Source organism: Dermacentor silvarum, chromosome 7 (assembly GCF_013339745.2).
Source record: "Dermacentor silvarum isolate Dsil-2018 chromosome 7, BIME_Dsil_1.4, whole genome shotgun sequence".
Taxonomy (NCBI): Eukaryota; Metazoa; Arthropoda; class Arachnida; order Ixodida; family Ixodidae; genus Dermacentor; species Dermacentor silvarum.
The window spans coordinates 1,034,370-1,051,417 of NC_051160.1; the positions used below are offsets into that span (position 1 = coordinate 1,034,370).

General features: G+C 46.8%; 1 protein-coding gene across 6 annotated transcripts in view; it reads left to right on the forward strand.

Annotated features, from left to right (window-relative positions):
* The first annotated feature begins 14,585 nt into the window (after window positions 1–14,585).
* LOC119457442 (uncharacterized) overlaps window positions 14,586–17,048 on the forward strand; it is a 149,792-nt gene continuing 147,329 nt past the window's right edge. Inside the window, exons 1-2 of one of the 6 annotated variants that reach the window (XR_007467689.1) lie at window positions 14,586–14,739; window positions 14,880–15,014. Coding sequence is in view for 5 of the 6 variants with exons in the window: in XM_049670083.1 (XP_049526040.1) it covers window positions 14,676–14,739; window positions 14,880–15,014 (199 nt within the window). In the remaining variant the exon portion in view is untranslated. The remainder of the gene's footprint in view (window positions 14,740–14,879; window positions 15,015–17,048) is intronic. The other 5 variants (XM_049670083.1, XM_037718994.2, XM_049670082.1 and 2 more) reach the window with 5 other exon arrangements.

The following is a 17,048-nucleotide window of genomic DNA, read 5'->3' on the forward strand; positions in this document are numbered from 1 at the left end:
GGCAGGCAAAGTAAAATATGAGGAAACAGAAGAAAGTAAACAACGTATTATTGAGGATTTTTTTTTTTTTTTTTTTCGGGCGACAAGGTCTGGCTCTTAGTGGCCACAGGGACAGTACCCCTATGAATTTAAGCATAGCCCCCACTGCAAATACAGGTATTTTCAGAGCGCTTCTTCGCATGCGAGCTGATTGTGGCGATCCATATCTGAAGAACCATTTGGAAAGTTTCCCCAGTAATGCCTCGTATTTAAGCCCAAATGCACAAAACAAAATTATGGAAATTAGTGGTGAAATTATCAAAGAAAGCCTAGATGCAAAAGCAGGCTGCTTCTCCATACTTCCTGACGAAACGACGGACATCGCTATAATCGAACAGCCTACTGTTTGTGCAAGGTACCTGAACAAGTATGCCAACGAGTGTTTTAGGTTTTAGCACTGGAATAGATGCCCATCTTTCGTTGCGACTGCAGGTTCTATGTAAATGTGTACAAACTGCCACAGATTCTAGTCGCCCTTCCAGTGACCACTGCCAGCGCAGAGAGAATATTTTTTAACAAGAGTTTACTAAAAAACTACTTGCACTCTACAATGTCTGTGGAATGCATGGTTAGGCTGGCGCTTCTATACACCCACAGAGACGTCGGCATCAACGTGTCCGAAGTCATTGACCGCTTCGCTCAACTTCCCCGCCGAGAGAAGTTTGTCCTTTAGATAGCAAAGCAGCAAAAATCAATGCAAGCAAAAAGCTCTGTTCCTTCAGGTCCATAAGCTCGTAATTATGAAAACGTATGACTGTTCATTAGCTTTTAAAACCGCAGAAATTTTCGCCGTTTATTCTAGCAGTTAGCATCATGATCAAAATTATCATGCGAATACGAAAATTACGAGGACATCAATAACCAATTTTGACCGACCTTGCTCATTGAAATACCGGCCCACACAGCGTTTGCCAAAAACACACTCGGATATTGTATAGTTCAACTTGCCGCATCATCTGTGGCTTTCGTTTGTCCTTTTCTTTCCTTTTTAGCTACCTGCTTTTATTTCTTTTTTGAAACGAAGCAATACCCTCTTTTAATTTTGGGTGCAGAATAATTGTTGGCGCTGTGCAGGCAGTTAAATTACACATTTTTGTACTGATGTCTGCATTATTCCTCTACTGGTCTACCCATATGGCGCTGTCGCGACCGCCGCATCAGCCCGAGTAGATATCACGATTTCTGCGATCATAGTTTTGTTCTTGCCTGGAGCATCTGTCTTTCTGTGCGCAAAGTTACTATCTGTGACTGCGCAACATGTTTATTTGTCTTGTTTGATGCATTATATACAGTGACGTTTGCTTACATACGTAGATTTATTGCAGACTTATACGTATTGTAACGTGGCAAAGGGGAAATAGAAGAGGAGAACGAAGAACTCGGCAGCAGCCACGGCTACATTTCGGTGGCGACATCGTGGCGACCTCTCGTCCATCCTAGTCTTCACCTGTGAATAAACATCGATCATTCATAACAGTTTTTGGTGGAAAGTGCTGGGTACCCCCGACCACCACGCAACACAGACAACACTGTTCTCCAACCTCCTGATCTGCGTCGAAGCCACCGAATCGCTGGATTGCCCGCATTACTTCCGGTGTCTCAGATGTCCCACACCGAAGCCAACACTCGCACGGAAGCAGCAGCATCTTCGACCCAAACGATGGCTAGTCCGTGGCAGCGCCAACATCTGGTAGAGCCTCGCACATTCGGAGGGAAGCCCAGCGAGGACGTCGAAGAATGGCTTAACCACTACGAACGGGTGAGCAAGCGCTATCGTTGGGACAGCGTAACGCGACTCTCCAACGTAGTCTTCTTTCTGATGGACGCGGCGCTCGTGTGGTTCAATAATCATGAGGAAACTCTGACAACGTGGGATCGTTTCATGTCCGAAATCAAGGAGCGTTTCGGTGATTCAATCGCAAAGAAGAAGCAGGCCGAGCAAACGCTCGTTCAAAGAGCTCAAGTTCCGAGACATGCACGACCTACATCGAAAACGTGCTCTGTGCAGGACGGCCAATCCTCGTATGTCAGAGGAGGACAAAGTTGGCCATTTGTTGAAGGGAATCGCGGAGGACGTTTACAACTTCCTCATTGGTAAAGAGAATCTTGGCTCAGTCACCGACGTAATACGTCATTGCCGTACCTTTGAGGCTCTCAAACTGCGCCGCATAATCCCAAAGTTTGGCCGGCTAGCAAACATTGCAACTGTTGCAAGCATTGAAGACGACATCCCATCAGTCGATCTCGCGACGACGATTAGACAGATTGTTAGAAAGGAACTACGTCGTTGCACGGAATTGAACAATGAGGTCCGTGATAGTCAACATCTGTACAATCCTCCACCAGCTCCCCTTTCCATCGCTGCAACGACTGTCGAGGAGTACCGCTCGAGAAGGCCAATGAGAACGCAACAGAACTACCACCAGAAAACCGGCAACGGGCGTGCTGAGCGATATGCCCGTTGTTCAGCAACGGCCTACTCGGAGCCACGGACATACCCATCCAACCCGAACGTTAGCCGCGAGCCTCCCGTGTGTTATACCTGCGGTGTCACAGGACACATCTCTCGATTCTGTCGTCATCGTCGTTGGGCACCGAGGTGGTACGAGTCACAGCCAACGTCCTATGGCACTGAACGTCCTAACGTCGACAATTCCTGGCCTCCACGCTCCTTTACTTCATCGACGACCTTTCCCATCAACAGTCCTCGACGGAATCACCGCAGCGACTCGCCCGTTTCAGACCGCGATCTCACTCCACCTTCTTCACGTCAACGTCGCTCTCCTTCACCGAGGCAACGTTCATTCTCACCACCGCCTTCGGGAAACTAGACTGCGCAGCCACTGGAGGTGAGGTCGCCAGGCTCGACACAACACTGATAGCTCCACCGGTTACAATGCTGAGAAACAAAGTGGAAGTGACAATTGATTTGTTTATGTACAATGGCATTGGTGGACACCAGGGCTATGAGATCTGTTATGAGCCTTTCTTTCAAGAACCGGCTTCGACACAAAGTGATGTTTTCCCTCGACACGCGTGCTAAATTCCGCGAAGTAAGCGGTGAAATATTGCGTCCCCTTGGTGTTTGTGCTGTGAATGTGTTATTGGCAGACAATTGTTATTTAACCGAGTTTGTGATTTTGGAACGCTGCACACACGACGTTATATTAGGGATAGACTTTCTGCAAACCCGTGGGGCTTCAGTCAATTGTGGTGCCAGCGAGCTTTCGATAAATAGCGGAAAACCTGGGGTCGATGCTTGTCAGGATCCGTCATTATCAGACCTCATGAATCAACAACCCGCTGGACAAAAAACGTTTGCCGTTGCTGGGGGAGTGACGCTGCCTCCGTGGTCTTTAGCACCAGTATCCATCATCGCATCTTGTACAGACGCTTCATTTGACGCCGTGGTACAACCCTTTGGCGACTCTTTTTGGAAAAAGAACCTACTGGTACCCAATAGTATTGTATCTGTGAACAATGATAGCACGTTTTTGTGGATGTTAAATTGTTCTGCTGTCCCTGTGCGTGTTCCCGAACACATGAAGATTGCTGTCTTCGACGACGTCACGTGCTGTTCATCGATGGTCGTCAGGGACGAGGATTCCACTGAAAAATGAGCCACTTGCTCTTACGAGCAGAAAATTCTACGCATGGTCAGCAAGTCTTTCTCTTCACGTGAACGGGACACCTTAGTACAACTGCTAGCCCAGTATGCTTCCATGTTCGACTTCTCTCAAGATGAGCACCGTACAACTATGCCATCCTCGCGTGCTTGTCATCGCATTGACACAGGATCGGCACATCCTCTTCGGCAAAAGCCCTACCGAGTGTCTTCATCAGAGTGCAAGATTATTGCAGACCAGGTACAAGAGATGCTGAGGAAAAATGTGATTCAAGAATCACCAAGCCCGTCGGTGGCACCTGTTATTCTGGTAAAGAAAAAAAGATGGCTTGTGGAGATTTTGTGTTGATTATAGGCGACTACATGCAATTACCAAGAAGGATGTGTACCCACTCCCGCGAATTGACGATGTAATAGACTGCCGGTTGTTAGAAAGCGCTCGTCCTTGTGTCTCCTTTTCTTCGTCCCTGTTTGTTTGCGCACAAAAACTTAAGAAAATGAATCTGTTCCAACTAGGCCGACTCGCAGTTATGCTTGAGTTAGACTGCCTACATTCTGCCTCCTACTTTTCGTCCCTTGATCTGCGTTCAGGCTATTGGCAGACACCTGTGGATCCCGTCGACAAAGACCGCCTTTGTTACGCCGGACGGTTTATTCGAATTTAACGTTATGCCGTTCGGGCTCTGCAATGCGCCCACAACGTTCGAGAGATTCATGGACACAATTCTCCGCAGTCTAAAGTGGGAAATATGTCTTTGCTACCTGGATGATGTTGTTATTTTCGGCCGCACTTTTGAGGAGCATAACGAGCACCTTAGCCTGGTTCTGAAATGCATGGAGAAAGCAGATTTGATTCATAACTCTGGAAAGTGTAGGTTTGGGGAGCGACAGACATTGGTTCTCAGTCATCTAGTCGACAAAGATGGAGTCAGACCTGACCCCCGCAAGATCGAAGTGGTCAATGCCTTCCAGCCTCCGCAGTCAGCGCGGGAACTGTGCAGTTTCTTGGGACTCTGTTCTTATTTCCGTCGATTTGTCCCAAAATTCGCCGACGTTGTGCACCCGTTGACGCGTCCGTTGCAAAAGGATGTATCGTTTGACTGGACACCAGAATGTGAGTCATCGTTCCGTCAACTTCAATTCTTACTTACGTCAGACGCCATCCTGCGTCATTTTGATCCGTGTTCCCCTACCGAAGTTCATACTGACGCCAGCGGAATAGGCATTGGAGCGGTACTTGTTCAATGGCGGAACGACGCCGAACACGTTGTTGCCTATGCCAGTAGTTGCTTAAGCAATGCTGAGCAAAACTACACAGTCACTGAGCAGGAATGCCTTGCAGCTGTTTTTGCTGTTCAGAAGTTTCGCTGTTACATCTGTGGTCGCCCATTCAGCATAGTCACTGATCACCATTCATTATGCTGGCTGGTCAGCCTTCGGGATCCGTCTGGTCGTCTAGCACGGTGGGCCTTGCGACTACAAGAGTACGACTTTGTCGTGAAATACAGAAGCGGCCGCCGGCATGCTGACGCCAACTGTCTTTCCCGCTTACCACTGCCAACGGCAAATTCCGAAGAAGACACTTTCGATGACTGTCTGGCCGCTATTGCACCTGAATTTCTGGACGCGACCATCTTCCAGGAGGATCAACACACCGACGTCAATCTGGAACCTCTTTTTGTGATGGCCCTGAATCCGAAAGCCAGTGGTGGTTTTTCCATACGTGACAGCTTGTTATATAAAACCAACCACTCTGCAAGTGGCGCCCGCTTTCTTCTTGTAGTCCCGGAGAGTCTCCGTAGTGCTTTGCTACATGCTATGCATGATGATCCAACATCAGGTCATCTTGGATTCGCCCGTACGCTACAGCGTGTACAAGAGCGATTTTACTGGCCTCACATGCGTCAAACAACAAAGCAATATGTGGCTAGTTGTGACCAATGCCAACGGCGGAAACGACCTTCAACCGCCCCACCAGGTCTTCTGTAGCCGTTGATTCTCCCTCACGCACCTTTTGAGCAAGTTGGCGTGGACCTCCTGGGCCCATTCCCACGGTCATCGAATAACAATCGATGGATCATCGTTTGTGTAGACCACCTTGCACGCTACACAGAGACCGCAGCAGGGCCGTCATCTATTGCTGTTTGCGTCGCTGCTTTCTTTTTGCATTATGTCGTCCTACGCCATGGCGCACCTCGCGTGATCATAAGTGATCGCGGTCGTCAATTCGTGGCCGACGTTGTTGAAGAGCTGCTTCGGCTATGTGGAACACAATTTCGTCACTCGACGCCGTACTGTCCGCAAACCGACGGTCTTGTTGAACGCACGAATCGAACTTTGACGAACATGCTATCCATGTATGTGTCCTCTAACCACAAGAACTGGGATGATGTGTCAATCATAACATACACCTACAACACTGCGAAGCATGAGACAACGAATTACAGCCCTTTCTATCTGCTTTATGCTCGATCGCCGCGGAGCTTGCTTGACACGATTTTGCCATTTTCTCTGGACGCTGAGGATTCCGTCGCCAAGACACTTTGCCTCACCGAGGAAGCCCGCCGAATAGCCCGCGTCTGCACATTGGCATCGCAAAACTGCTTGAAGGATCGGCACGATAGATCCCATCGAGCGATTTATTTTGAAAAAGGTGACCTAGTGCTGCTATGGACCCCACAACGCAAGCGTGGCTTGTGCATCAAGTTCTTGTCACATTATGTGGGCCCTTTTGTTATTTTAGATCGCCTGAGCGACCTTACTTACGTGGTTTCACGGGTTTTGTCTGCAGATAGGCGTTCCAAGAAAACCCAGCTTGCTCATGTTGCACGCCTTATTAAGCGCTACTACCCCGCCGAAGAACAGTGACTCTCCCAGTGGGCTTCGTCTGCGAAAGGGGGATTGTAACGCGGTAAAGAGGAGATAGAAGAGGAGGAGAACGAAGAACTCAGCAGCAGCCCCGGCTACATTTCGGTGGCGACATTGTGGCGACCTCTCATCCATCCTAGTCTTCACCTGTGAATAAACATGGATCATCCGTAACAGTATATTTAAATATCTTGTTGCGAGGTTTTGTGTATACAAGCAGTGAACTTTGTTCCAGCGACTCTGTTTTGCCCTTTAGCAAAAAGCGAGTTGTATATTCGCATTTGTATATTCCATTCTATGTTCGCATTTCTAATGTATATTTTTTCAGAACTCCTACTTTTTATTTGTACTCACTGTTGTGAGTATAATCTCGGTGTAATTACAATACACGACCAGTTACAGATGCTTCTGCACAATCTATTGCAACGAGGGACAGTGTCACTCTGGTTTTTTCCTGGCCGTTGTATATGTACAAAAATGTAAACAAGGTTCTTGAATGACAAAGATTCATCGAAATATTTGTGCTCAACTTATTCATTTCATGGCCTTTACGTTTTTCATATCAGCTGCATGCACTGCTTTGCTGGTATTGAACTGATATAGATCTAAAGTTTGTGTGATATTTTCTTTACTTATTAAATAAACAAAAAAAAAACATGGAAGCATTGATATCAGTTATTTCCGCCACAATTTTTGGGACATACGAATATATTCTTTTATGAAAAAATACATATTTTACTTGACAGTGCATAGCGTTCAATAATTCGTTTGCAGCATCTAATATACAGTGGCATTGGCCGTGCAGTTATTATTCATGTATTTGATCCCTCGACAAATTCTATAAGGAGGAGGCCGCGCTGAGCCCCCCCCCCCCCCGAAGAAAATTTCTGACTACGCCACTGTTTTGCCCTTATGCCACAACCGCACGAGTCTTTGAGACGACTGGCGTCGCATATCAAGCGTGCAGAGTTCTCCCATCCTTCCCTCATGGCAGCTAACACATTGAGATCAATTAAGCTTCACAGCCTTTGGGATTTGCCCATTTCCCAATCCTTTCCTTGAATCGTATAACGGTACGAGAATGCTGCCGCCTTCTGGATAGGCCCAGGTCACAACGAAACAGGTTGTAACGTTTCTTCGCCGGAGTAAAAAAAAAACTTGGTATACTCAGTGACAACAATGACGTCCTATGGATATCCTCTGGACACCCACTGCCAGAACATGGATGTCGTAAGAATGTCTCTAACACGTCCCTTGCATTTGGCCGCACTTTCAGTGTCCTGCAGACATCCATTGCATGTTCGCAAGGGACACCATGGGGACATGCTGCGTGCATTTTACGGACCTAAGCCAGGGCCTTTGTTTGCCATAATGTCTGTTACAGTCGCAGCACACGCTGTATGACAGATGCAACAGGCAGAGCGCATCAAGAACATTGCGTGCACATGTTACGCATGCATGTGTGTGTGGAAGTGCAGCATACTCCTCATTCTTGCTTCTGCCAAGTGCAAATGGTTTTTTGAACTAACTGAGGTTTTTAAAGTAAATTGCGTCAGAAAAGTACCGGAGCTGCAGACTTGATAGCTTTGGATTGTAATACGAACATGCGAGAAAACAATTCTGTTAAGAGAAAACTCAAAAACAAAGCCTTAATTGGAGGACAAATATTAATGTGTATATCAAAAGCCCACGTTGGATATCCTTGGGACATTCGTGGTGTGATGAGACCAGTGTGATGACTGTTCTTAATAGAGGTTGAGGTAAAGTTTCCGTGAAGATTTATTTTTTAGAGGGGTAGTTTTCTGGTAAGGAGTCAGGCGCCAAGAAATGAACCTGTGGTACCCTGGGTGTGTGAGAAGGATGCAAAATACCTTAATACCTCTTGCCTGAAACCAAGAACTAACTGAAATATGTAAAATATTTTAAATAGCATCCATGAGCAACTGCAAGCTGTGCATACCTAGACTCAATAAATGAAAAAATGAGACATCCACCCGACTATTACGTCAAACACTTGCCTTTGCTTCGAGTTATTGATAAACTCGACTTCGCCCTGCCATCTGCTAGCTGGTTAGCTCAGATGGTAGAGCAGTTGCCCCGGAAAGGCAGTGGTCCCGGGTTCGAGTCCCGCACCAGGACGAATTTTTCTTCAACTGCGAGGCTTTAATTTCTTTCGAGGAAGCCGTATGGGTTTCCTTTGTAGCAATTGCTTTAATTATTTCTCTCCACCTAGCGGGTTTCTGCTGAACTATTATGTCAAATACCTAGACCCAAAATGCACTTATCTTGCTCCAGCCTATGTAGGCCATCAGCTGCTTTGTTAAAGCCTCTGGTACATTCTCCATGCACAGTAATTTTTGTCTGCCTTTTGCTCAAGTGTGCCCTAGACATAATTGAGTGATTTGAAATTGCAACTAGACAGCAGCCTATGCTTGGGAGACCAGTGTTAGGGCGCATTTTATAAAACTGAGCTACTCGTAGCATTACCAGTCAGAGCAGAGACTGGTTTGTATATGTGTCACCTTTAACATCTAGATTTCTGACCACGACTTCAGAAATATCTCCAGCACATGAGTTTCTAGAGTTGAAATGCTGTAACTTGTCTTCTAGTTTTCAATGTAATAATTGTGCTCGGCACCTGTCCAAATGGGAGTGCACTTTCTCTATAGCTCATCAGGAAACATTCTTATTTACGTAAGCTCCTTTTATTTTTCTTGCGTACAATCAAGAGCACATAGATGTGCTGTGCATGAACCTAACTTGCATTTCGATGTTCAACAGCAGAGTGCATGTAACTGGTGTTGGTTCATTCAAGCTAAGCATTATAGTACAGCTTTTAACTGTAGGTATCATGATGTGAAAGCAGAGAAATGGAGATACAAAGGCAGGTGGGCATGTTAATACGATATCTTTTTGTGTGTGAATAGGTGCATGGGCAGAAAGTTTTCATTTTCCCAGAAGGAAGGGGGGAGCTCGACTAGCTTTCCGAATCCCACCCATATAAATATATATGTATATATATACAGGGTTTTTCAGCGAACACTTTCAAAAATTCTTAAAGGTTGCCGGTGGGAGATAGCACAATTCTAGTTCATGAGCTGGTCTACTTGAAGAGGCGGACATTACTTGCACAAGAAATTGAACTGCATAATTGAATAATTAACAGAAATTTATGAATTAACTTTTTAACTAATTGCCTGATGGCCCATATTGCAATTTACAAATTGTAGCCGTGGAGTTCGCAAGGCGGATCCACTTGGACGAATTCTCGGGATGACACCAGTTTCGAGATATTAATTCCCGAACTTTGCGAAGAAATGAATTGGCGTTCCAGTTAATTTTGTGCTTCAATGCATAAAGCGACGTTTTGTTAAGAACCTAACTGGAATGCCAATGCATACTAACTGGAATACTTTGCCTGTCCAGCAAAACTGCAGCCTCTTCTCTTTTTTTTCTTTCTATGTTTTTTTTTATTCTTTTACTGTGAGTTCGAGTATAAACACTGCTGTGCATGACTGCTATTAATTCAAGTTAATCCGGCTTCACCTCATTTCTGTTAATGAGTGAATTATACATAGAGTTCTTTTTTTTTCCATGAGTTGTTCGCATTGCCTACTGGAAAAAGAAGCAATACTGAGACACATATCATTCACATGCATTTCACATGATGTTGATAAAAAACTGCTGAAGGTGTCACTGAAGTCTGCCGGTTTATTTCAGCATCAAAAAATCACGCAAAGCAATTTGAAGCGAGATGTACATACAGCAACATACTCATTCTCTAGGCATAGGCTATCCATATCATTAGAAACGATTGTTAGTTTGCCAGCTCATTCTCTTTAAAAAATATAATCGTGGCATCAGCATGGCCAGAGGGGGGGGGTCAGAGCCTCCCCAGAGAACTTCGAAGGGGGCTCAGGCCCCGGAGCCCCCCTCTAGTCAGCACCTATATATGAACAGGTGAAAGATACACGAAATGGGACAGAACACATACTTGTGTTACTGAGTTTGCTGTGTGCCAAGCTAGGGCCTTCCTACATTACTAAATGTGATTCTGACGTGACAGTCGGTTTCGTCGAAACTCTCACAGGCGGCAGAAGTTGTGTTTGGGGCATTCACTTTTTGTTTACTTTATTGGCGCTGAAAAAGCCAACTTCAAGCAGTGTAGTGATGCCAACTTTCCCTAGAATTAAACAAATTTTTATGGGTGTTCTGGAAATAAATATATTATTCTGAGTGTACTTCGGGCATTCTTTAATGTGCCAATTCTATCAAGCACTAAGAACAAATTGGCATTTTTAAAACGTTTTTTTCAAAAATAACCCTGGAGGTAAAGGGTTAAAGATATGTGAACTCGAAGCAAATAAGTCAATCTAGCTGCATCACAAAACATTAGTTGCCTTGTTTCATTGACAACCTCAGGCAACAATATTTGTTATGGTTTCATATCTACTTACCTACAAAAGTGGGCAAGATACATGCGTTCTTAGGGTAACAACGCTCATAATTCAAAACTAAATGAAGTAATATTAACTGGTAGCCTAAAGAAATCAATGTGAACCTTCACTAATTCACGAGCAGGTAGCTTCACGCTCAGGTGGCTTATGATCAGTATGCTGTGCGAAGGATCTTAGTCGAACAAGAGGGATCACCGTCATGTGCAGTACCTTGGGGGTAATGCATGCAGCAGTACGACAATACCTGCTTTCCTGTTTTTGCTCATGGCACATCAACTGATTAATCACGATTAAATCATGAATCCAAAAATAGGAGAGTTAGGACTGCCCCACACAAGGCACTACTAGCAATAAAGTCACCTCCAGCGGTTGTCAAATGGGTACCGCAGTGCTACGGCTATAGTTGACCTGCCGAGAGAGGGCCGAGCCCCTCCTTAAGAAATGGAGGTGGGGGGAGGCTGGGCCCCCCTCACTTTAAGCACTGCCCCCCCCCCCCCCTTCAGACCGCCACTAGCTTTCTACTTGGAAGGGGAGGGAATCTCAGAAAAATTAAGGGGGGGGGGGGGGAATTCAAGACCCCCCGGCTACAGTTGCCGCTTCCCAGCAACTACAGCTTATGCAACCATAATCTTTACCGGGAAACGCTTGCGGCGAATGCTATATGCGTGAAGGCGAGCTTTCTGGTTCTTCTTTATTCTTTCTCCCGCACGGCTGGAGTCGCCGCTGATGATGATGATGATGATTTATTGGCATCCCTTTTGAAACGGGGCGGCGACAAATATTGTCACCTAGCCTGCTTGATTTAATCAGGTATACTATACATGTTCTTTATCTAGCATAATTTTGTATACCTCTCATTATTATTTTTCTTTTTCAAAACTTTACCTTGTACCGCTGCCTATGATTTTAAGAGATCAGGTCGTATCCATCTTTAATTCCCTGCTTTTTTTTTTCGCCAGTACTCTAATCGTCTCTTGCTGATCTCTACGGCTGATCTGTTTATGTTTCCTTCCACTTTAAACCCAAGCGCTTCTGGGAGTTGCACGTTACCTACGGTTCTCACTGGGTGGATCCCGTCGCATTCCATCGGGATGTGCTGAGTGGTTTCTAGATCTTTATTGCAGCATCCACATGTCTTATGTAGTTCCGAATACTTGTTCCGATATGTTTTCGTCCTTAGGCAACCGGCTCGAGCCTCAAATAGCAAGGCACTTTGTGCCTTTGTGTTATCGTACAGATTTTTCCTTCTAATTTCTTTCTTCTCATTCTTGTAAATCTCCATTGTCCTTTTTGTTTCCATTCTTTGCATCCAATTCACGGTCTCTATTTCTCTCACTTTCTTTCTGATGACTCCTGGTTGTCTATTTACCATTTCGATTATCCTGTACTTGGTTGTCAACTTCCTTGACCTCTTCCTCCATTCTGTGTCCACGCTTTTCATGTAGAGATACTTGTGCACTTTAGCCACCCATTTATTTTCATCCATGTTCCTGAGCCTTTCTTCAAAACTAATTTTGCTCTGTGCTTCTCTGACTTCAAAAGTTGCAGTGGCTTAGCTCGGCTATGCCAGGATATACGTAGCGTTAGCAAAGGTTCAGCTGATTATTCTTAGCTTTCCTGGTTGTCTAGATTGTCAAGGATTAGCTTGATTGTCATGCTTGCTGCTGCTCCAATGACACACACGCGGTATACGTATTATGTGGCACATGTATTCATTCCTCCTACGCTCAACCGCTATTTGCCAGGCATTCGGGATCCGATGAGTCAAGCTTCTCCGTTCTTCTGCGCTGTTGAGCAGCATTTGCGCTCGCCTTCTCCATGGCTATACCACACTGGCAAACGCCAGTCAGAAGCGCAGCGGCTCCAGCGCAGTGTCAGACGGCGACTGCACAGCGAGCGCGCGCCGGCGCCAGTGCGTCTACCACGGCTACGACGTCCCTCCTCTGGAATGCGCAGACCGGCGGCGGCGGAGTGCGCGAGAGGTGCCGGCTCCGGTGCGCAAGCCGTGTGACATCACTGATCCTTGCGCATGCGCAGCACGGCTCTTGATGTGCCGCGCGAAACGGGCTTGGCTAGGCCAGTGTAAAGCCCCTCCATCCACGCGCCACCGCCGCTTCTGCTGGCCGGCGAAAACGCGTATGGAGGGGCTTTAGGCCAGTGTAGCTAACGCTACAAAAGAGGCCCAACCCATGTCACCCTGCACTGCCTCATTTGTGGTATTACCGTGGGCTCCCAAAGCCAACCGGCCTACTGATCTTTGGTTAACTTCCAAACCCGCCAATATATCCGATTTTAAGCATATAATGGCATTTGCGAATGTTAGCGCTGGCACCATTACTCCTTTCCAGATTCCACGCACCAGCTCATCCACAGTGCTGTGTTTCATTATTGCTGCATTCCGCTTGCCCTTTATTTTCAGATTATCTTGGTGGTTGCTTCTTCGTTTATGTGTACGCCGAGGTACTTATACTTGCTGTTGAATTGACACCACGAAGTTACTCGTGTGTTCATTAAATTAAGAGTTACTGTATACTGCTTTTACAGCCGCTGCTGCGAATGCGACCGCCATCTGGTGGAACTGCAAAGAACCCAGCGGCGCATGCGGCGTGCGCCTCCCGCTGTGATTGGACGAGTTTTGGGCTGCGGAGACAAAGAAATCCCGGGATCCCAGTCATATACACCTTCGCTGTTGAAACGTACACAAGGAATTCTCGGATGGATATTGCTGAGCCCATTAAATCGGGCGGCGGCTCACGCCACCTAGCTGTGACTAATGACATATTTTGTACTTAGTGGAGTGTGAAATTTCACTCTTGCCTTGATTTTAGTCACCAATCAGATAACCTCCGTTTGGTTATTTCTACCCGTTTAAAGTCTATTTTTGCTTCGATCCACGATGTCCCTAAATCCAAATGCTTTGAAAACATCAGCCCCGTTGCTTTGAAAAGGCCAAAGCCCTTACAGAAAAGTATCAGTTGTTCAGCCGTTTCCTCGATCCACCTGCCCACACGCACCGCATAGCGTGCTATCCCTTTTTGGTATTTGACTCGGTACGTCTTAGTCCGCAAAACTCCCGTCCTGGCTTCAAAAACAAAGAGCTTCCTCTAGAATCATGGTAGGTGTTTGCTTTGGCAATTTCCTGCTTGAAAGTTGTGTATGGTCCGGGAGGGTAGAGTTCTTCAGGAGTTCTCTACTGAACTCTACGGGAGGGGTAACTCGGGCACCCCCTTAGCGGCAACATCGATTTGGAACGACAACCGGCGCAGGCGGCTCCGTAGAGCGCCGCCAGCCATAGAGTTTCATACAATAATTATTGTAGGAAACCACAGGAAACTCTATGCTACCAGCTGGGCAGGTCAGTGTGCACAGTAGGTCGTGAACAAAGCCCAACCTGTCACGCTGGCAGGTTGGGCTTTTCCCCGCTACCGCTGTGTTATGTGGAGCAGTGGTTTCGTAGAATTCTCGAACAATTAAGGTGGAACTAGCTCACTGTGTTATGAACATTGTCTTAAAAATAAAATGCGCGCAAAAGTATTTTAATAACTGCCATCAAGTCGCATGCACCTTCGTCTGAACATGTTCATTGAGTTCGAAACTTGGCAGCGATACAACCGCACATGAGGTCTATGGCTGAGGTACTTTCGAACGTCTGTCGATGCAGCTATGTGTAGTAGAAAACCTAATAAATGTACAAAATATATGTTAAGGTAACACTTGTGTGCTTTCCAGCGTTGATTGCGTTCACCTACGGTACGTACCTGCCCGCATTTCGCGCTCCGAAGCGCGCAGACGGAGCCAGCGTTGTCGCTTGTTTCGGTTTTCCACTGACAGTTAGTCCTAACCGATTGAGCGATGCTCGCCGCCTTGTTTACGTTCTGCATTGATCGCAGGCGATCTTCCCGAATGCCACTACACCCACCAGTGCAACAGACACGACAAACATGCAATTTGCTTGGAAGGGATTTGCGTATGCGTCAACGGTACTCACAGAGACGTCGCCAGCAAAGTTGTCAAGTGCAACCCGGGTAATGCTCACAGCTTTGCATAACGCGCCTCAGCAACGTTGCCTCAGTCTGGTTACTGCACGAGTTAGCAGGCTGCGTTTGATTTCAAGTGTTGTGAGCCTTGTTACGCGTTTACGCGTTAGGAATTCCGCCGGGTAGCCAGGTGTACTTAAGACGCATTTCGAAGAGCCCGAGCTCAGATTTGTGTTTTGCTCGCTTTTTTCGTTGCTGGGTGCTTTTTTCGTCGCGACGATAGATTGGATTTTTTTACAAGTATACTGCTCCAGGAGGGCACATGTAACCGGAAAACTGAGGCCTGCAGCAGTTCACCTGAGAATACAGGGTCCTGAATATTTCGCTGCGCCTGTTCGAAAAAAAGGTCTTGCGCTCACTGCTGCACTGTTCCGAACAATATCGCATTTTGAGGCCGACTTCGTTTAGTATAACACTTGCCACAGTAAATTACCTGGTTTATAAGAAAAAAACGGGCAGGTTTGCACTCGGTCGTGCAAAGCTTATGGACAGCGAAAGTGTAAATCGCCAAGTCTTACTGGCTGCTACGTACTGCTATAGGTGTTAACTTGGTTGCTGCTAGGTTTGTAAGTAGGTTTTGATTGGCCGCGTATTTTGCTATCACTTCGAATTACTGGACTTGAGGATGGACAGTTTCGCTGTGCCAGTTTCGACAGTTTCGCTTTTTTTTTTTTTTTTTTAGCTTGACACGCATGCAGGGAAGGTATTCTCGAGCGATCATTTTCGGAGGTACCTTCCCTTTCGCGACATTTCGCGTGACTATAGCGCAGGACGCATCGGCGCCTACGAGCGACAGCGTTCCTTGCATGCCACAAACGCAGGCAAGCAGGAGCCGTACGTGTGTCGGGCGAAGCGAGCGCGCACCTACGCCGGCGGTTACTAGGAAACGCGAGGTGACGTCATCGCTACTGCTTCGGCGCATGCGCGGATAGGCAACGCGGGCGGCGTCGGCAGCAGCTCTGCGCGTTGCCTCATAGGCTCCGTACAGTCAACAGGCGGCGCTGCTGCGCAGCAGCGGTGGCGCGATGCTCAGCGTCGCATGTGGCGGGCGGCGCGAAACTGGGAAGGGGGGAAGACAGCGAGATTTCGGAACTACGTATGCACGCCTCCGAAAGCCGCACGTATATCCGCGATCCGCCTTCTTTTTTTTTGTGCGTGTGTGTACGTGAAAATACAAGCGTGGCCCTCTGTGATTTCACAAATAGTTTTTGCGGGGTTCAGGCCTATTAAAGGAATAGACGATTACTTTCACGGTGCAGCGTTAACCAGCGGAGACAAGCTCTACGCTGCTTTGCATGTTGCTTGTGTGAAAGAAGTGGACGGCGTGGACGTTCACGCGAAGTGCCGTTCGCAACAGGGAAAGCAAGTATACGACGTCATCCTTCACGTGAGTAAAGCTTACTGTTATACTAAAATTGAAGTCACTAAACTGGCACCCTGAAAACGTTGTAGTTGACCGATTTTTAATCGACGCCTCACTGTTGGCAATGCATGCCGCATTTCGCTCCGGCGCGTTGTACGCCGCGGCCTATCATTTGATGCCCCTGTCACACTTTTACTTTAGATTGTCATACAGCTCGATCTGGACCGCGTGCAGCTACACGCTCACTCGTAGGCTGTCGTCAGCACAGTCATGTCGAGTGAGCTAAACGATTCGGATTGTTGGATCGTGTGGCAGTGACCATGCTATCCTCGTTGACTCGTTTGGGACCCAGTCGGAGCCACCTGCTGCACTGGTAAACGAGATTTATTAACTAGGCGATCTTAATTTACATGATGTGAATGTTCGTTTTTCATCATGTACAATGATCGAGGCTCATTAGGCCCCTTTCACAAGATACGATTTCGCTTGCGAATTCCTTTCCTTGCATACGCACTTTGCTTTTACAATGATACATCGCAAATGTATATCACAAGAAAAATCGCACCATGTGAAACCGCGCCTCTCAAGCGCCAGCGGCCGAAACGAGGATCGTCGAATTAGTGCTCGCCAGCACAAAATAGGCTTCCTTGGCATAAAAT